At 40.9% G+C, this 21,513-nt stretch overlaps 1 protein-coding gene and 1 long non-coding RNA gene across 19 annotated transcripts in view; one reads left to right on the top strand and one right to left on the bottom strand.

Moving 5' to 3' along the window:
* Positions 1 to 1,464: 1,464 nt before the first annotated feature.
* On the bottom strand, positions 1,465 to 18,565 carry LOC135275406 (uncharacterized). The gene is made up of 3 exons (XR_010343016.1): positions 18,487 to 18,565; positions 7,084 to 7,223; positions 1,465 to 1,515 (listed from the first exon to the last, which is right to left on the bottom strand). It is a non-coding gene; the product is annotated as an uncharacterized LOC135275406 (long non-coding RNA).
* Positions 18,566 to 18,854: 289 nt separating this feature from the next.
* C2CD5 (C2 calcium dependent domain containing 5) overlaps positions 18,855 to 21,513 on the top strand; it is a 95,980-nt gene continuing 93,321 nt past the window's right edge. For 10 of the 18 annotated variants that reach the window (XR_010343015.1, XM_064377334.1, XM_064377336.1 and 7 more), the window contains exons 1-2: positions 18,903 to 19,077; positions 19,218 to 19,336. Coding sequence is in view for 17 of the 18 variants with exons in the window: in XM_064377334.1 (XP_064233404.1) it covers positions 19,247 to 19,336 (90 nt within the window). In the remaining variant the exon portion in view is untranslated. Of the gene's footprint in view, positions 19,078 to 19,217; positions 19,337 to 21,513 lie in introns of all 18 variants that reach the window. The other 8 variants (XM_064377345.1, XM_064377343.1, XM_064377338.1 and 5 more) reach the window with 1 other exon arrangement.

Here is a 21,513-nt window from a genome sequence, read left to right as displayed (position 1 = left end):
TCTGGATTAGTTACCATGTAGAATAAAATGTTTATTTAAAAAGTAATAAAAATGTGGCTGAACATAGCTGTATTTCAATAAATATTTATAAAATTAAGCAGTGGTCTAAATTTGTCCTGTAGACTGTAGTTTGCAGAACCTAGTCTCCATAATAGGCAGTATAGATATCTTCAAAACCATAAAACAATACCAGTTTTCTCACTAATTTGTTTTGAAAAATATAGTTTTTTCCATAAAAATTGTATTTAGGTTTTGAAAATGTAGCTATTTTTTAATAAAAATCATATTTCTGTTAATATGTAGTAGGTTTCTAATTATCATTTTTAAACAAATTAATCAATAATTTTTTTAAGTCTCAACTTTAATTTCTGATGCAGTTATAATTGATAGATAAAAGCCACAAAACCAAAAACTCTTTGAGAACTTCAATAATTTTTAGGAGTGCAAATGGGATCTTGGTACCAAAAAGTTTGAAAACTACTGGTTTATAGGCAGGAGACATGAGAAGCAACCAGTAAATGAGACAGTGGAGGAGTGCTCCATTGAGGAAGGAGGAAAACTGGAAGTGGGATATCCTGGAAACCAACTGAACAAATTGTTTCAAGGAGGAGAGTGTGAGATTAACTGTGTCAACTGATAATGGCATTATCAAAATGCTATTGGTAAGGAGAGCCAGGCCCAGTGGCTCACACCTGTAATTCCAGCACTTTGGGAGGCCAAGGAGAGAGGACTGCTTAAGCCCAGGAGTTCAAGACCAGACTGAGAAACATAGCAAGACCTCATCTCTGTTAAAAAATTTATAAAATTAGCTTGGTGTTGTGGCACACCCCTGTGGCCCCAGTACTTCGGAGGCTGAGGTGGGAGGATAGCTGGGGCCTAGGAGGTCAAGGCTACAGTGAGCCATAATTGCCCCACTTCACTCCAGATACTGGTCTCAAAAAAAAAAATGCTAATGATAAGGAACCAATAGACAGGGAAATGTTGAGCTTCAAGAGACAGAAGGACTAATCACTGGCTGTAGGACACTGAAGAAGAGGAAGGCACCCAGGGCACTTGTCTTAGTCATTCGGGTAGTGGAGGCCTTTGCTGAGGGTGAGAAGACCTCATCTACTGGCGAAGAGGACTGACTAATCAGAATTTATGGACTCAAGGTCCCTAGGTTCATCAGGGTCTTCCCACATGTCCCCATTCCAACTTATAGAATCTCATTCTTTCCCAGTCAATTTCTATACTTTGGCAGTAGGTACCCTACACTAACAGAAATAAGGCTGTCCTTTATGGCACACCTAGAAGCTCTTAGGTCATTTATGCTGTGCTTGACCTGGGAATTTAGATTCCTGAGCTCATTATTTTCTTTCATTACTTTAGCCAGTGGCATTAGTAGCAAACAATGAACATCATTATATTTTTCAGTTTTACAAAAATGTTTGAAACTATCATATACAGAGTTACTTACCTCCTTGCCTCTTGTAAGGGGTTGATTAGGAGTATCCAATGCAGATATTTTGCATATTTCTAAAAACAGTTGACAATATAGACTATTAGTGCTTTCTTTACTACTGGAAATGAAAACCTTCACATTTTTAGATTTAATCAGATTAAAGAGCCAGTTCTAGAAATCTCAAAACCAATTCAGAAAATTCATTTTAAAAATTCTGTTTCTCTAGAATCACTCTTGTTACCAAAATCTGTATTAGTTAAGGTTCTCTAGAGAATTACAACTAATAGGATACATAGAAAGTTAGATATCTGAGAGGATTTATTATGGGAATTGGCTCATGTGATTATGGAGGACAAGAAGTAGCATGATACACTGTTTTGCAAGCTAGAGAACCAAGAAAGCTAATACTGTAACTCAGTCTGAATCTAAAAGCCTGAGAATCAGGAGAGCCAATGGTGTAGGTTCAAAGGCCTGAAAGTCAGGGAAGAGTGGGGTATGTGTATAGGGGTTGCTGGTGTGAGTCCTGACAATCTGGAACTCTGATATCCCAAGGCAGGGGATGATGGTTGTTTTGGCTATACAGGACAATGAGAATTTGCCTTTTCGTTGCCTTTTTGTTCTATCTGGGCCCTCAAGGGATTGGATGGTGCCTGCCAACATTGGCAAGGGTGGGTTATCTCTACTGAGTTTACTGAGCCAAATGCTAATCTCTTCTGGAAACACCTTCACAGACACACCCAGAAATGTTTTATCAGCTATTTGGGTATCACTTAACCCAGTGAAGTTGACACATAAAATGAACCATCAAGGCACTGGTTGAAGAACTTGCTTTAAATTACTGAAAATTTCCCACTTCTGAAACAAGAGGTAGTAAATAATGGACAAAAGCAGCTGTGGGCAAATTTGTAGGTGCAGTAGCAGGAAACTGAGGGAGTGTGGATCTGATGGTTTCTATTTTCACTTTGAAGTAGGAGTGAAGCATCTCTTGAAATGAGGAGGTGAAGTGTTTTGGAGGCTTAGAAAGGTAGACAAAGTGAAAGGCTGAAGAAATGAGGAGAGAGAGCTGACGAGGAAAATTGGAGGCTTTCCAGGTAATGTTGACTTTCCAGGTGGGGTTAGAAATTATGAATGCATTGTGGCACCAATCTGTATGATTGATGGATTTTCTCTAGCAAATATTTAACAGCCTGGGTATTAGTACAGAGAAGATAGATAATAAACCTGCTAGACCAGGAGTAGGCAAACTTTTCCTGTAAAGAGCCAGATAGTACATTTTTTAGGATTTGCAGGCCATACAGTTTTAATCACAGCTATTCAACTCTGCCTTTGTAGTATAAAATCAGCCATAGATAATATATAAACAAATGGGCATGGCTGTATTCCAGTAACACTTATGTTCAGTAAAAATCTGAATTTAACACATTTCATGTCACAAAATATCACTCTTCCTTTGATTCTTTTCAACTGTTTAAAAACATAGAAATAATTCTTAGCTTGTGGGCCATACAAAAATAGGCAGCAGGTGAATTTGGTCTGTGGGGTCCATAGTTTGTAAACCTCTGCCCTAAATTATGCGGCAAATTAGAGAAAGGCACATGCTCAGGACAGATGTACCTAAGCATTCTGAGCAAAGCTTGAGTTTGTTTCCATTTGTCTCCTTTGCTGGGCGCTTTTGTGTGGTGCACAAACTGTTCTTATGCTTTCAGATTTGGGGGTTTGTCAGGTGATATGACAATAAGAAACAGCATGGAAAGTAAGGATATTGGCACAAAAAATGGCTGAAAAGACGGGTCACTGCACTGTCATGTGAATGGGGTGGGAGGTAAGGTGGAAAGATGCTGATAGTCATCCATTCAAATGGATCGGGGCCACTTCTTTTTTGAGACTGAGTCTGGCTCTTGGCTCTGGTTGCCCAGGCTGGAGTGCAATAGCGAGATCTCAGCTCACTGCAACCTCTGCCTCCCAGGTTCAAACACTTTTCTTGCCTTAGCCTATCCAGTAGCTGGGATTACAGGTGACTGCCACCACACCTGGCTAATTTTTGTATTTTTAGTAGAAATGGGGTTTCACCACTTTGGCCAGGCTGGTCTCAAGCTCCTGACCTCAGATAATCTGCCGGCCTCAGCCTCCCCACTGTCCCATTAAGTATTTATGAGCTCAAGGAAAGGATATAATAGGAATGATTGAGGGAAGAGCTGGAAGATTAAACTCCTAGAGAGGTATGTTTGAATATATGATCTAAAAGTGAAAGAGTTTACATAATTTTTGTGGCTCATCCAAGGGGTCAAAGTCTTTGATGAGAAAGACAAAATGGCCATGTTGTCAGTGTACCAACAGAGATTAGAGGTTGACACAGCTGCTGTCATGAACCATAAAGAAACAAAGAGAGTGAAGATGTAATGATCTGGAAATGGTTCAGGGACAAAGGGAAAATTAGTTACTCTAACACATGCCTGACACTCTCTTGTCCTCTCTCTTCCAAAATTAGGTCCCAACTTTTGCTTCTATACCCCAAGGATTTAGGTTCTTTAAGATCCTTTTCTTTCCTCCCAAGGAACTGGTCAGGAACTGGGAAGAAAATATTAGTGAATAAATTTAGAGGTTAACAAATAAAAAATAGAAAAGCTGGGGATGTTTATAGGTAACAGGTTTTGCTTCACTGTATTTACATATTTCAACCGCCTACTAGAATCTCCCAGTTGAATGAATCAGAGGCTTCTTAAGCTCAATATGTGCAAAATAGAACTTAATTTCCTCCTTGACACACTCTGCCATGCTAGCATGTAAACTTCTGCCTGCTTTTGGGTAGCTCTCTCAGTAAAAGATATTACCAGTCCCCTCCCCTCACCCAACTCTTTCCATAGGTTTCCTTAGTCTAGCCAACTATCTTCATATCCAGTGCTACTGCTCTGCTTCAGGCTTTCATCATCTCTCTCTTGGATTATTAGAACACCTTCTCAATAAACTCCCTAATAATCCTGCTTTATTTAAATTTTCATAAGTTGTTCATCATGGATTTTTTTTGTGCTGATTTTCTAAAATATTGCATTAAAATGTCATTTATTGGCTGGGTGCGGTGGCTCATGCCTGTAATCCCAGCACTCTAGGAGACGAAAGTGGGCGGATCACCTGAAGTTGGGAGTTCGAGACCAGCCAGACCAACATAGAGAAACCCCAACTCTACTAAAAATACAAAATTAATGGGGTGGGGTGGCGCATGCCTGTCATCCCAGCTACTCAGGAGGCTGAAGCAGGAGAACTGCTTGAACCCGAGAGGCAGTTAGGATTTGCAGGCCATACAGTTTTAATCACAGTTATTCAACTCTGCCTTTGTAGTATAAAATCAGCTATAGATAATATATAAACAAATGGGCATGGCTGTATTCCAGTAACACTTATGTTCAGTAAAATCTGAATTTAACTGAATTAAATCAGTTAAGAGATCTCGCCATTGCACTCCAGTCCGGGTAACAAGAGCAAAACTCCGTCTCAAAAAAAAAGCCATTTATCTTGATTCCCAAATCTTTTGGTACCTCCTTAAGGTGTGCACGGAAAGCAAGTGCTGTCCTCACTTCCCTCTTGTTCTAGCTCTTCTCCTACCTCTGGTCTTGTCTCCCTCAATCTGCTTTCCATTTAGCCAGCCAGCCAGTCAACTAAACTACATAAGTGATCATGCCACATTCCTGCTTAAAATTCATCAAAGTATTCCCCTCAGGCTAATTCAACAAGACCTTACCAAGATCAATCTTGTTCTGGTCCCTGCTTTCTATTTCAGCCTTTATTCTGGATTTCCTCTTTTTCCTCTATTTGTCATTGCCACGGCTAACATTACGTACTGACACAGAATGAACACATAATGTTCTTAGAGCTTTATATGTATTATTTTATCCTCTGTGATGAGGTGATATAGATACTATTATGTTATTTCTATATTATTTTCTAGCCAAAGACACTGTGTGAGTCCATTTTGCTATAAAGGGTTACCTGAGGTTGGGAATTTATTTTAGAAAGAAGTTTATTTGGCTTACAATTCTACAGTCTGTACAAGCATGGCGCCAACATCTGCACAGCTTCTAGTGAGGCCTCAGGAAGCTCACAATCATGGTGGAAGCCTGAAGGGGAGCTGGCAGATCACATGGCAAGAGAGGGAGCAAGAGAGAGAGAGAGAATGAGAGGGAAAGAGAGAGAGAGAGAGAAAGAGAGAGAGAGAGAGGGAGAGAGGTGTCGTGCATGCTCTTTTAAACAACCAGCTCTTGTGTTCTCATGTTCTCATAGAGAACTCCATCATGACCATGAGGGCAGCACCAAGACATTCATGAGGCATCCATTCCCATAACCCAAATGCTTCCCCCTAGGTCCACCTCCAACATTAGGGATCACATTTCAGGATGAGATTTGTAGTGAACACACATCCAAACCATGTCAGTCACTAAGCTATATAGTTTCAAAGCTCCCTTCCCTGGATCTTTTTTAGGCTATTCTACATTTTCCCTTCTTGAAAACTCTTCAAGCTCCTTCTGTGTTTACTTCCTGCAGTAGGATGATTAATGGCTCCCCTAAGGCATTCACATCCCAATCCCTGGAACCCGTTACCTAATGTGGTAAAATGATTTTGCAGTTGTGATTAGATTCAGAATTTGAGATGGGAAAATTATTCTTGCATTATCTGAATGGGCCCAATGTAATTACAAAGGCCCTTACAAGAGTGAGGCAGGGAGATCAGAGTGAGAGAGAAGACATGATGATGGAAGCAGAGGTCAGAGTGATGTCATTGCTGGCAGGGGGCCATGAGGAATGCAGGCAGCCTCTGGAAGTCAGAGAAGGCAAAGAACGGACTATTGCATAGAGCCTCCAGAGAGAATGCAGCCCTGCTGACACCTTGATCTTGGACTTTCAATGTCCAGAACTGCAAGCTAATACATCTCTGTTATTTTAAGCCATTAAATTTCTGGTAATTTGTTCTAGCAGCAATGGGAAACTAATACACGTCTTCTGGAATACCTTTCCTGGTCCCCTCAAACTATGTTAGATGCTCTTCCCATATGTTCCCACAACTTCCTGTCCTTGCTTCTCACCCAGCACTTGCCGTGTTGCATTGCATTTCCTGGTTGTGAGCCCTTCTCTACTTCTAGATAGTAAGTTCCTTAGACAGGGATCTTGTTCCTTTGTATCCTCACAATTTTACTTAAAGATACACAGCTGGAGCTCAACAGGCATTTGTTGAGTGAATAAACAAATGTGATTTTTCAAAGAAAGAGAGTTCGGGTTATGTGTTTATACTAAAATTATGTTTACAATGATGACTATTAAGTTTTAAGTGCAACCAAATTTGCCTTCCTGTTAAGAAAAAAATAAAAATATAAAGAGCACAGAGTGGGCTTTTTTCCTAAGTATCCCATGAACACTGAAGGGAGAAGCAGTTACCTTTATAATGATGAGAAACTTGCTTTCTTCAGAGAAACAAATGAAGCATTAAAACAAGAGAGCGTAAAGTAATTAAGAAATTCTGGGCTGGGCATGGTGGCTCACACCTGTAATCCAAGCACTTTAGTAGGCCTGGGCGGAATACCTGAGGCCAGGAGTTCGAGACCAGCCTGGCCAACATACTGACACCCTGTCTCTACTAAAAATACAAAAATTACCTGGGTGTGGTGGTGCACGGCTGTAGTCCCAGTTATTCAGGAGGCCGAGTCATGAGAATCACCTGAGCTCAGCAGGTGGAGGCTGCAGTGGGCTGAGATTGCACCAGTGGACTCCAGCCTGGATAAGAGTGAGACTCTGTCTAAAAAAAAAAAAAGAAAAGAAAAGAAAAAAGAAAAGCGAATAAAAAGAAAATCTGAGTTTAATATAGGCTTATATGTTTTTTACATAGTAAGACACATACTTAGAAATGACATATGTGCCAGCTACAAGAAGTTTTTATTCATGACAGTGGTGAATAGAGTGGGACTGTGCTTGGCTTTCTACTGTTGAATACGACTCAAACACAAATCAGGAACACTTGACACTTTATTCCTATTTTCCTTTTGTTGTAAGTCTTTATAATGCTCTATGTCTCCGTCTATTTGGTTGCTATAACAAAATATCATAAAACTGGGTAACTTATAAATGATATTTATTTCTCATGGTTCTGGAGGCTGGGAAGTAGAAACTCAAGGCACTGGCAAATTTGATGTCTGGTGAGGGCCTGCTTCCAGTTCACAGAATGACGGCTTCTCACTGTCCACACGTGGTGGAAGGGCAAGAAAACTTTTGGGGGTCTCTTTTATAGGGGAACTAATCCCATTATGAGGGTTCTGTCCTCGCATCACCACATGGCCCCATCTCTTAACATTATCACATCAGAGATTAGGTTTCAACATACGATTTTTAGGGGCACACATTCAGACCACAGCACCTAATTTCACAGTGTAATTTCATATGCTGATTCTCAAAGGGAGAAGTCATTACAGAATCACCTGTTTCTCTCCCAGCCTGTACCCCACCAACTGTTTAACATTCTGTCATGGTTGACTGGGTGACTTGCTCAGGGTGTCATAAGGCTTAATCCAAGGTATTAGCCAGACTGAGTTTTTATTTGGTGGCTCTGGGGAAAAAAAATCTGCTTCCAAGTTGAGTGGTACAGTTGGCACAATTCAGTCCCTTGTGGTTGTGGGACTGAGGTCCCATTTCCTTGCTGGCTATCAGCTAGGAATTGCTGTCATCAACTAGAGGCTGCTTCTAGGTCCTATTCCTGTGGCCACAATTGTCACTTTACAACACAGATGCTATGCCTAAAAACTTAACAACAAATACTATAAAATATCCAGGCAAGATTAAAATTTCCCTGATTGTCTCAGAAATGCTCTTACAGTTTGTTAACATGAGGATCCAATTAGGATTCAAACACTGCCTTTGCTTGAATTATGTCTTAAATCTTTTAAACTATAAAACGTTTTTCTAGATCTTTTTTCTTGCAATGCATTTGTTTAAGAAACAATAATTTCTTTACATAATTTTCTTTATTTTAGATCTTCCTGATTGCATCCCAATGGTGTTATTTAACATGCTCCTCTGTCTACGGTATTGTTTATAAAACTGGTAAATAGGTATAGAGGTTTGATTCAATTCAAGTTCAATTTTTTTTTTTTTTTAAGTAGGAATATGTCACGAGAAGTATTGCATTTGTACTATTCCCTCAAATCAGGAGACACATAAGCTTGGTTCTCTTTCTGTGATATCAACAACAATTAATCATCATTGCTTGAACCCAAGGTTCCATTAGAGGTTGCAGACTGGTGGTATTTTAATTTTACCAATTCTTCTTCATTTGTTAACTCAATATTTCCATATAGAAAAACTTCCTCTCATCAACTATTCCCTTAAGTTACCCTGAGGTGCAGTTCTTCCAGGAAAGGCAAGGTAAACACTTGATTCATTCTTTTTGTTGTTTCCTTTTTTGGAATAATGTATTGGTTTCCCAGCATTTTCCCAAGGGAACAATAAGTTTTGTTGGTCATTTCTGTAGTTGTTGTTGTTGTTAATATCATTATGAACTCTGGATTATTGCAAATTTGATGTGTTCCAATTTATTGCAGGTATTGATCTTCTTGATGCTCAAATTGCTCTATCTCTGGCCACTGGGAACATCTTTTATTGGCTCCTGTGTTCCTTTGTTGTGACCCTATTAGTCTTGGATAGATTCCTTGCTTTCCAGTATGACCAACACATTTTGCTCTAGTCTTCCAACTAGCCTTTTCTCTATTAGATGTTTCTTTGTTCTTTTAAATGGGAAATACAATTTTGAGTAGAGACCACAACCTCAACACTGGGTGAATTCATTGTTATTGCTTGATAAATATCTCTAAGATATTCCCATGAATATAGTTAGAAAACACTTAAAAATAAATAAATAAATAAAACATCATGCCTGTAATCTCAGCACTTTGGGAGGCCGAGGCAGAGGACTGCTTGAGCCCAGGAGTTCCATATCAGCCTGGGCAACATGGTAAGACCCCGTCTCTATGAAAAAAGTTTTAGAAATTAGCTGGGTGTGGTAGTGCGTTGTCTGTTGTTCCAGTTACTTGGAAGGCTGACCTGGGAGGATCACTTGAGCCCAGAAGGTCGAGGCTACAGTGAGCTGTGATTGCACCACTGTGCTACTGTACAGCCTGGGTGACATGGCAAGACCGGTCTCAAGAGGAAAAAAAGAAGAAGAGAAAATATATTATAAATTCATACTATTCCTAATGTTATTTCTAACTATAAATTAGGATGACTGTGTTTATTTAATTTTTATATGGTATCTCTTTTTTCTAACCCTGAAAATCTTGGTTCCCGATGAGACTGAAATAAGTGTGTGAAAACTCTTTCTCTATATACACATATATATAATTATATATATAATTATAAATATATATAAATATATATGTGTAAATATATATATGTAAATATATATATAATTACACATATATATAATTTCAGAGATATAATACTGGTATTACTAGTGATATGATCACAAAACACAATTGAAGATTTTTTTGTAGTTACTTTTGTACTTAGGCTATTTCCCACTAGGAATGTATAGATAAATTCCTATATTGTAAAAGAGTTTAAAATAATTCTTTTCTGTGTGGTTAATTTTCCATATCTCTACCTTATTAAGTTTATTCCATTTTGTTTTTAATTAAAATTTTATTTTGGTTTATTTTACTTTATAATGATGTAAAAGTCTGTTCTTGCATTGCTATAAAGAATTACCTGACACTGGGTAATTTATAAAGAAAAGAGGTTTAATTGGCTCATGGTTATGCAGGCTTTACAGGACGCATGCTAGGGAGGCCTTAGGAAACTTTCAATCATGGCAGAAGGCAAAGAGAAAGGAGGCACGTCTCACATGATCAGAGAAGGAGAAAGAGAGCAAAGGGGTGGGGATGCTACATACTTTTAAACAACCAGATCTTGTGAGAACTCACTCACTATCAAGAGATTAGCAAGGGGGAAATCTGCCCCTATGATCCAATTCCCTGTCACCAGGCCCCTCCTTCAATACTGGGGATTACAATTCATTATGAGATTTGAGCAGGGACACAAATCCGAACTATATCAAATGATATAAATCACGTACATGCTTCCAAAGCTGATACTATCAAACGAGGTGCTTTCAGAAAAGTTTAGCTTAATTACATTTTTACCCATTCTGTCCTCTCTGTCCCCCATAGGTTATTGTTTATCCTTCATTTAAAAATAATATATGCAAATAGATTTCTCTATATTATTTTCCACTCCTTTCTTAAAGATGCTTTTTTTCTCTAGACATGCTTGTTTTTTAATGTTTACCTAGTAAACCCTAGTGATTATACCACACTCATATGTAGATATTTATTTTATGGCTGTATATTATTCAAATATGCAAAATCACAGTTTATTCAACCAATCTTTTTAAGGTAGGCATATGCATTGTTCCTAGTCTTTTGCTATGTCAAAGAGTGCTGCCATTAATAGTCCTGTGTACACAACTTTTTGTGTTTTTGCTGGTGTTTCTTTGGGATAGGTTCCTGTAAGTAGAATTATTGGGTCAAGCACAAATCCATACCTAATTGTGCTAGATATTGCCAAATTCTTCTCTATAGGGATTATATCATTTTGCATCCTTAGCAGAAATGTTTGAGAGTATTTCCCCACAGCCTTTTCAACAGAGTATGTTCTCAAACTTTTGGATTTGTGTCTAATATGCAAAAAATTTACAACATTATAATATCAATTTGCATCTTTCTCATTATGGCATCTCTTTACATGATAAAGGACCATTTGACTTTCTTTTTTTGTGAATTATCTGTTTATATTTCTTGCCTATTTTTCAAAAGGATTTTTAGCTCTTTTAGAAGCTCTATATATCAGCCATTTACATATTAATTATTTGTTATATAAGTTCCAAGTATATGAGAGGAACACATTCAACTTTTCATTTCTTCTTCTAGCTATCCAGTTATTTCAACATCAATGATTAAGAAATTGAATATGGTGGTTTTTATGCAATTGAAATAAGACCAATGTAGTTGGAATAGGGCAGTTGGAGAGTCATGTGAAATAAAGCTAGTAAAAAGTAGGTAGGGACCAGATCATATACAGTCTTATGGTCTACCCTGAAAATTTTGGTTTTTATCTTAATGGCAGTAGACAGCCACTAAAGAGTTTCCAGCTAGGTAATATGTGTCAGGGGATGTGTGAGCAAACCTCCCTTAGCTGGAGATGGTAGGTTTATTTGCTCAAATAGGAGGCAAGACACTGATGACCTGGTAGTCAAGTCACAAGGAGGAGAAGTAATGACTAAGTCCCAGGGTTATGTATCTTTAGTATTAAAGATACTAAAGCCCCAATAGCTTTAGTATTAGAAGACATGTATTGACTTTTCTCATTCTAATATGTTTCCCATAAGTATTGCTACTTAAGGTTAAAATTTTAACTTCACCTAATTTGAACTGCAGTAGCTGCCTGTATATATGGTACCTGTAATGTGTGAAGCTACCTCATTCTGTGGGAAACAACACAACCTATAGCAAATTTAGAAACTTCTTTTGCAGCTGTCTGGAACAAACTGGATAGGTGCCATATCACACGGGCTGTATAGGGACACTAGCCATGGACTCAGCACACTTTTGCTCTTCCCATCAATTGCAGTAATTTGTAACTGCCCACTGGTCAGCACTCCTTTAAATAATGCTAGTGCATAGTGAGTTCAGCTGGAGAGCCACGGTATTCTACTCTTCACAGATTTAGCAAATATATCTAGCTTTTCTTTTCAAGGAACATTGGATACGTTATTAGATTGCTCCTCTAACAACGGGGAAAGACTAGAAGTTAACAAGTGGGTTGGGAAATTGTCAATTTAATTAACCTAATTAACTTTACAGTTAGTGCCTCTGTGAAGATAATGGCTTATAGGACTATAAAAACTCTAATTATTAGTGCCATCTAATTGGCAAAGGGAAAGGGGTGTGAATAAGAGAAAATATGTAGTGTTGGACTAAAATTTTGAGATTAAAATTTTTAAGAATCAGGAGTATAACTTGGATCCCTTGAATGGAGATGAACTGGGACCTCCTTCAGTTTGTAGATAATGTTAAATTAAAATGGAACAATCTAGTACTAGGTGACAAGCTAACACAAGGTGGAGAAGCCATAGAGTTTAATTTTTATTTAATTTTTTTTTTTTTTTTTTTTGAGACAGAGTCTCAGTCTGTTGCCCAGGCTGGAGTACAGTGGTGCAATCTCAGCCCACTGCAGTCTCTATCTCCTGAGCTCAAGTGATTCTCGTGCCTCAGCCTCCTGAGTGGCTGGGACTATAGGTGTGTGCCACCACTGGGCATGGTGATTTTTGTATTTTTAGTAGAGATGAGGTTTCCCCATGTTGGCTAGGCTGGTCTCAAACTTCTGATCTCAAGTGATCCAACTGCCATGGTCTCCCTAAGTGCTAGGATTAAAGGAGTGAGCCACTGCACCTAGCCTAGAGTTTAATTTCAAACAAACCCAACAAAACAAAAATACAATAAAAAAATCCATAGCTGATCGATCTGTTTCTTGAAGTTTTAAACATACAAAACACTTTCTTATAACAAATAGGTCTGACAAGAATCAGGTCATATTCTAGTAAGAATAATATAAAGGCCTGATCTTTCCTAAAAAATTCTCCTAAAACAGAGAGACAAATTTGCTATATAAAAAGCTGACTTGGGCCGCTTTGTGGTGAAAAGATTAGAGAAAAGCAAGAGTGATACCAGTCTTCCAGGTAATAGATAATGGTGGGAAATAGACGAATTTGAGCGATCTGCAGGAATTATAAACAATAGGGGCTGGGCGCAGTGCCTCATGGGAGTCCTAGGCAGGTGGATCACCTGCAGGAAGGAGTTCAAGACCAGCCTGGCCAATACGGTGAAACCTCATATCTACTAAAAATACAAAAATTAGCCAGGCATGGTGGCACATACCTATAATCCCAGCTACTCAGGAGGCTGAGGCAGGAGAATTCCTTGAATCCACAAAGTGGAGGTTGCAGTGAGCCAAGATCACATCATTGCACTCTAGCCTGGGCAACAGAGCATGACTCTGTCTCAAAACAACCCCCCAACCCCCCCAAAAAAACCCATAGGAATTGGCGATTAATTGGTCAGGGGTGAGGAAGAGTCAAAGATAAATGTCAGTTGAGGCTAGGGTTTCCACAAAGCCCTCATGTAGACATAAATGGAAAACTTGCAGGCTTTGCAGTACTAGCGTGAATAAGCGGAACTTGTCTTGGTGTTGGCACAATAAGGAAGTGTCTGCCGGCCGGGCGCGGTGGCTCATGCCTGTAATTCCAGCACTTTGGGAGGCCGAGGCAGGTGGATCATGAGATCAGGAGTTCAAGACCAGACTGGCCAACATGGTGAAACCCCGTCTCTACTGAAAAATAAAAAAATTAGCTGGGCATGGTGGCAGGTGCCTGTAATCCCAGCTACTCGGGAGGATGAGGCAGGAAACTCACTTGAACCTGGGAGTCAGAGGTTGCAGTGAGCTGAGATCATGCCATTGCACTCCAGCCTGGGAAACAAGAGCAAAACTCTGTCTCAAAAAAAAAGCAATGTGTCTAATCTTCCAATTTAGAGAATATTTTATTTGATGTGATCCTTATGCCCATAGTACATTAGGTATGCCTTCATGAGATACAAGGGAACTAATGAGATAATGAGTTTACCTAGATGCCTACTTAGCTCACTTTTACTCTTTACACAGCTGATTTACTGCTTTAATCAAAGCAAAAGTGGGCCACATGGTGGCTCACACCTGCAATCCTAGCATTTTGGAAGGATGAGGCAGGCAGATCACTTGAGCACAGGAGTTCAAGACCAGACTGGGCAACATAGGGAGCCCTCATCTCTACCAAAATATAAAAATTAGCCATTTGTGTGGTGTGTGTGCCTGTAGTCCGAGCTACTCAGGAGGCTGAGGTAGGAAGATCACCTGAGCCTGGGAAGTCGAGGCTGTGGTGAGCTGTGATCTTGCCACTGCACTTCAGCCTGAGAGACCCCATCTCAAATAAAAAAAAATCAAAGCAAAAGTAACTGAACTGAGCCCAAGTTGTCATTTGCATCATTATGTCTGTAATCCCTGTGCACCTTCAAACTTAAGTCAGTGAGTTTCTGGCCTGAGCAACTGACTATGTAGTTGGTGTTGCTGTCGCATGGACTACCAGGACTTTTGTTCTTGTTGTTGTCACTGTTGTTGCTGTAGTTATGAGGAAGGTAAAGAAAATTAGGTCAGTTTTGGACATTTGGACGTTTGAGGTCACTTTGATACTCCAAACGGAATTAGTAACTTGGCAGGTGCATATATGGGTCAAGATCCTAGAAGCGAGTTATAGACTAAAGATAACGATTTGAGAGTCCTTGGCTAAACAGATGGAAACTGAAATTATGAACACGGATGAGATCACCTAGGGAAAGAGTACAGTTGGAAGAGAATACAGACAAAAACTGAACCTTGAGAAAAACACATATTTAATAGTTAAGGACAGTGAGTAGGCTGAGAAGACAGATGTATATACCAGAATAGGTAAGAGAAGCTTGGTTTCTGAATACCAAGAAGAAGATTATTTTAAGGAGAGCGTGGTCAACAGCGTCAAATGCTACTGAGAGTCATATAAATGAAAAACTGAAGCCAGGCATGGTGGCATGTGCCTGTAGTCTCAGCAACCTGGGAGGCTGTGGCAGAAGGATTGTGTGAGTCCAGGGGTTTGAGACCAGCCTGGGCAACATACCAAGACCTCGTCTCAAAAATAAAAACTTAAAATAAAAAGCGTCTACTGCATTTAGCAATCAGAGGTTATTGATGGCATTAGTGACAGCTGTTTTTGTAGAGTGGTGGTGGCTAAACCCAGATATTAATAGTTTTTGGAGAGCTTAGGAAGTGAGGAGAGGGCACCAAGTACTGACAACCCTTGAGAAATTTAACCTTGAAGGGATGGGAAAGATTAACAGGAACATTTTAGGAAGCCAGGAAAGAGAGATCCAAGTAATAATAGCATGCGTGTTAACTGTTAATTTAATTCCACAAGAATTTGATCACATGAAGGGCACAGAGCAAAGAACTGAGAATTGAGAGATAAGTAAGATGCAATCCCTTCCCTCAAAGTGCTCATGGTTTAGTAGGAGAGAGAGAGAGGGATGGATAAATAATTATTCATGGAAAGTACAATAATAAATGTATTAGACTTGATAGTAGTATAGGTGGGAGTGAAGAGCATATTTATTAGAAAGGAGAACAGAGAAGATGTAGAAGTGCCTTTTGTAAGAGGCAAAAGATTTATACTCTCTGAAGAGAAACCAGAGTACTGACTTTTGAACTGAATTATGAATTCATATGTGTTTGCTAGGATGACTATCAGAAAGATACTCCAGGAAGAAGGAAAAGCATAGTTTATTGGAAAACTACATGTAATCTTTAAAGAGGTGGGTTCTTGGAATCACATTGCCTAGATTTAAATCCTGCCTCTATCATTAGCAGCTTCGTGTCCTTGGGTAATCACAGCTTGAAAAGCCACAATTTCCTCATCTATAAAATGAAGGCTGATAATTCCTACCTCAGGATTTTAGGGAGCCTTAAAAGCTGTGAAACACTGAATTCAGTAGCGGGCATGCAGCAAACCATCAATACACATTAACTCTTGTTATTATTAATTTAAAATGCAAAAAGAGAGGCAGGGTATGAAGCCGAAGAAGGTAATCTGGAGTCACATCATGGTAGATTTGTCAGGAAAGTTAGCACTGTTCCCAGCATTAATTAAAACAAACGAGAACAATTATTAGGAAACAGTTCAACTGAAGTCAGGCTTAGGTCTACTAAAAATAGATTTCAGGAAGCATCTTAATTATAATCTCTTGTTGATGAAGCCTAAGGCAGCAAGTATGTACAAGTACCTTAAAGTCTACTAATTAGGAGGCTGAGATTGCTAACCTCTAATTGTGCAATTTGCAAATTTTTTTACATTACATTTTGTAATGCAATGTATTATTTTCCATTAATACTGGTGGTGAACTTCATTTTTCTAATATTTTTTCTTTATACATTTCATATTTTTAAAAATCATTTGGTAATATGGTAATACTTTGATTTCATCATAAAAATGGTTTCAACCCTACCACCCAAAACAACAAAAAACACTGATCATGCCAGGCAAGATGGCTCATGCCTGTAATCCCAGCACTTTGTGAGTCCAAGGCAGGAGGATGGCTTGAGCCAGGGTTGAGACCCACCTGGGCAACACAAGGAGACCCCATCTCTACAAAAAATTAAAAAAAACTCGCGGTGCATGGTGATGTGTGCATGTAGTTACAGGAACTTGGGAGGCTGAGGTGGGAGGATTGCTTGGACCCAGAAGATTGAGACTGTATGAGCTATGATCATGCCACTGCACTCCAGTCTGGGTGACAGAGTGAGACTTTGTCTCAACATAAATAAATTAAACAAACAAACAAACCAACCTTGATCACATAGTGTAGCTAACCTTCAGAATGTTGGCAAGGGCATTTTAAGGGTAGAATCAGACTCCAGAAAAAGCTGCAGATAGATCTAAGGAAATTGGTATGGGACCTATGACCCCTATCCTTTTGACATAGTTTGAATTGATAAAGGCTTCCCTAGTCCAAAAAGTAAGCGATTTTTGTTTTAGATTTTTATTTTGAGAAAGTAGTTTTCTCTGTAGGAGTTCGACTTCTCACTTATATGAACAATATTCCTTCCATAAAAAGAATTTTTGGTTTGAAAAGATAATTCGGGATCACTACTGTTTGGAGTATTTATTATTTTTGAAGCTAAAACGTTCATGTGGATATCTTCACTTAGGAATGAAATTTCACAGTCTTTGAGATGGCATGAACTCTGATTTTGTTGATACTAGTTATATTGTTAATGCTGATTTTGATATTTCGTATGGACTGGTTTATGTTACAACCTATGTGTGTGCCTCAATTTCCCTAACATGGTCTGAGCCTGTAGATAACACCTCACTTTATGTATAGTTGGGTTAATTCTTCAAGATGTTTAATGCTCTCTGAGTTCATTTCTTGTGGTTGACTATACTTTCCATGGTAGGAGGTCTTGAACTTCTACTACTACTTAGCTCTTATCTTTAGGCTTGTGGATGCTTAATAAGAACACTGAGACAATCTAAGAGTACAGGGCAATTTTTTTTTAAATTATAAAACAGTTTTTTAAAGAGACAGGGTTTCGCTCTGTTGCCCAGGTTGGGGTGCAGTGGTGGGATGGTAGCTCCCTGCAGCTGCCAACTCCTGGGCTCAAGCAATTCTCCCAGATTCTCCCACCTCAGCTTCTTGGGTAGCTAGGACCACAGGTGCACCACCGGCCCAGCTAACTTTACGTTTCTTGTAGAGAAGTGGGGCGGGTCTCACTATGTTGCCCAGGCTGGTCTCGAACTCCCAGCCTCAATCGATTATCCTGCCTTAGTCTCCCACAGTGCTGAGATTACAGTTCTGAGCCACTATACCCGCCAACACAAACTTCAAGAGGCAACTGTGGATTTCAAGGTGACCTCCTCCCACCCCGCCCACAGTAACATCTATGACCCAATACACAGATGGGTCACAGATTTTTTATGACCGAATAAAAAATTTCATCTAATATTTATTCCACTATCTGAGATGTGCCTGGTATCTCCATTTCTTTCTTTTCTTTTTTCTTTTCTTTTTTTTGGAGACAGAGTCTCGTTCTGTCTCCCGCCTGGAGTGCAGTGTCGCGATCTCGGCTCACTGCAACCTCCGCAACCCAGGTTCAAGGGATTCTCCTGCAACAGCCTCCTGAGTAGCTGGGATTACAGGCACTCGCCACGACGCCCAGCAAATTTTTGTATTTTTAGTAGAGACGGAGTTCCTCCATATTATCCAGGCTGGTCTTGAACTCCTGACGTCAGGTGATCCGCCCGCCTTGGCCTCCCAAAGTGTTGGGATTACAGGCCTGAGCCACTGCGCCCGGCCATCTAACTGTACTTCATAGAAAACTGAAACCACAACACGCACCTGTACCCCTTCCAGGTAGAAACCAGCTAAATTAGTTTTACGAATCACTAAACGGGTCGCTGAAGGCCTACTGAAAACGCTCTTCGCGGCTGCTCCAACGGTACAGCCCATCCGAAATGCGGCGCTTACAGCTGCAAAGGCCCAGGCTGGAGGCTAAGTCACAGAGCAGCACTCGCGCTTCGCCCCGGCAAAACGGAGCGTTAGCTTACAGGGAAGCAGCGCCTCACCCACCTACAGCCCCGACTCGGTGGATGATGCAGGACTCAGCCCATTTCCCTGCCCTCCAGCTTTCACAAAGTCAGCCCCGCCCCCTTATCTTTCCCCGGAGAGTTTAGTTTCGCCCCCGCTAAGTGGGCAGAGCGCCGAACGATCGATGCTTTCCTCCCCGCCCCGAGATCCGCCATTTTTGAGGGCGGGGGAGGAGAAACACGCCGGGGCAGCAGAGGCTCATCTGGATGCTGACTAAGTTTTGCCTCTCGTCCCAGCCCTCTGGGGCCGAGGCGGAAGAACCTATCAAAGCCCTTCCTCCCGCCGCCTCTCCGGAATGAGGTGTCAGCGCCTGTGCGAGACAGCCCCCTTCCTCCTGCGAGAGTGAGTGGCAACCTGCGGCTCGACTGCCGGGCGCCCGCGCGCGCCCCCGCGCGCCCCTTCGCTGTCAGTTACCCCGCGCGCCTCCGCCCCTCTCCCGCCGGCTCTGCGCTCGGCGCAGACTCGTTTGTTTGTTTCTGCAGGAGCCCAAGAGGAGGCCGAAACCGAGACCATGCCTGGGAAGCTGAAGGTGAAAATCGTGGCCGGGCGCCATTTACCAGTGATGGACCGTGCTAGTGACCTGACTGATGCCTTCGTGGAGGTTGGTGCTGGGTCCTGCCCCTCAAAACACAGGGAGCGCCAAGCCCTCTGAAGGATCTACCCACCTCGCCCCCAGCCCCTCAGCCCGTTCCCTTCTCGACTGCCCTTCCGTCGGCCGTGGTTGCCCAGCTCTCCCACGAGGGATGACCGCAGAGACCTCAGCGCTTGCGATGGGTGCACGGCTCATAGGCGTGCACGGCTCATAGGCGTCCGCGGCACATCCCGTTGCGCCGGGAGGCTCGTACATTTCTGCATGCCGGGGTGACCCTGATGTCAGGATTCATTAACAGGCCACCTGCCACTCAGGAGATCCCAAGGCGTGGCCGAGCAGCCACACACACACCTACACATCCACACCCACCCACACACACGCACACACACACATGGACGCCGGGTTGACTCTGATGTCAGGACTTACAGGCCACCTGGCACTCAGGAGATCCCAAGGTATGGCCCCGCAGCCACCAAAACATGCACACACACCCCTTGGGATGGGTGGCCAGATTGATGGACCTCACGTTTAAGAACGTGCATGAAGCCCTTTATGGACACTTGGAGTCCCATAGTGCTAGGAAATCCACTCTTATGCCTGACATTTTGTGAATCTGCCTTGCAAGTTCTAAAACACAACTGTAACACTTCCTGCTCCTGTATGGACTGGTAGGTCTGATGAGGTGTTTCAGGGTAATTTAGGCCTTGAGGTAGGAAGTCAGTTAATTGCCATGGACTTAAATTGCAAAATTGCTTTTTAAGTCTAATGATTAGTTTAAAAGTCATGCAAATTAGTAAAGGCCTAGGGCCCGGAAGGTAATAACCCAGACTCTGAAAGAAGCCAAGTAAAGATTGTAATAAAAATTGGCGTGATGAGCCAGACCATTTGAGCAGTAATCATTTGGGTTATTAGTGCCTAGAGTTGATGGATAGATACATCATAATATATAGCCCGATTTCATCTCAATATTCCTCATGTTTCCTAAATGTTCTCTAACTTAATAATTGCAGTTCACTGCACCCCCCACCACCTATTGTCATGGTGATTCTTAATTCATTTGAGAAAGTTCTTGAGTGCTCTTGTGCCAGATATTAGGTAATAGGAATCCACAAACAACCAAAGCATAGTATTTGCTTTCAGGTAGTTCAGACATCGACCCACACAGCCTATTTAATAACTAATAGCTAACGTGTTGAATCTAATAATTGCCAGATCTATGCTAAGTACTTTTAAATTCTTAGTTTTCACAACAGTCCTGCTACAGGAGTATTGTTACTGTCCCATGTTACAGTTGAGGTAACCGAGGCCCAGGAAAGGTAGAAAATTTGCTTAAGGTTACATAGCTTGCAAACCTCCATAGCCTGACAGTCTGTTCTCTTAACCACTGTGCTAATACAGCCTCACCAAACAAAGTGATGAATATTGTATTAGAATATGGAAACAGTTCTGTCCCTGAAGGTTGAGAAAGGTTCCCTGTAGAAGTGACATTTGAAGGGCACCCAGGATTTTACCAGGAAAAGGGAACACCAAAGGCAAAGGCATAGAATGTGATATATAGTATGTTCAGGAAACTGTCTTAGTTTGGAATGGGTCTGGAGTAAAGGGAGAGGATATGTGGGTAGTGGAGCTTGTTAGGGATGAGGCTGGAAAGCCCTATTTTCTATAAAACCTCCTTTTCTGTAATATTTATAAGGAGGGACAACGAAGCTTTTTTTCTTTCTTTCTTTTTTAAGGAGACAAGTTTTGCTCTGTTGCCCAGGCTGGAATGCAGCTCATTGTAGTCTTCCACTCCTGGCCTCTCAAGCCATCCTCCTGCTTCTTCCACTTCGGCATCCCAAAATGCTTGAATTACGGGCTTGAGCCACCATACCTGTTTAGGGGAGTTTTTTTGTGCAGAAATAAAATAAGATCATATTTGTATTAGTTTGTTTCTTTATAGAATGGCCTGAATGAGAATGCTATTGATGGACTAGACAGATGGGCAGTGAGGCAGGGAGATCAGTTAAGAAGGTGGTAAAATTATCCAGGTAATAAATATGTGGGAATGGTAAAAGGAATGGATTTGAACAGAAGGATCTGTGGGACATTTCTTAGGTTAAAATTGTCAGGCCTTGATAACTAGATGGATTTTGCTGGTGAGGAAGGGGGCTGATTCACAGGTTACTTATTATTTCCTTCTTTGAACA

Source organism: Aotus nancymaae, unplaced genomic scaffold (genome assembly GCF_030222135.1).
Source record: "Aotus nancymaae isolate 86718 unplaced genomic scaffold, 86718_ANA_hifiasm-v0.15.2.pri h1tg000016l, whole genome shotgun sequence".
In the NCBI taxonomy this organism is placed as follows: domain Eukaryota; kingdom Metazoa; phylum Chordata; class Mammalia; order Primates; family Aotidae; genus Aotus; species Aotus nancymaae.
This window is presented reverse-complemented; position numbering and strand designations above follow the sequence as displayed.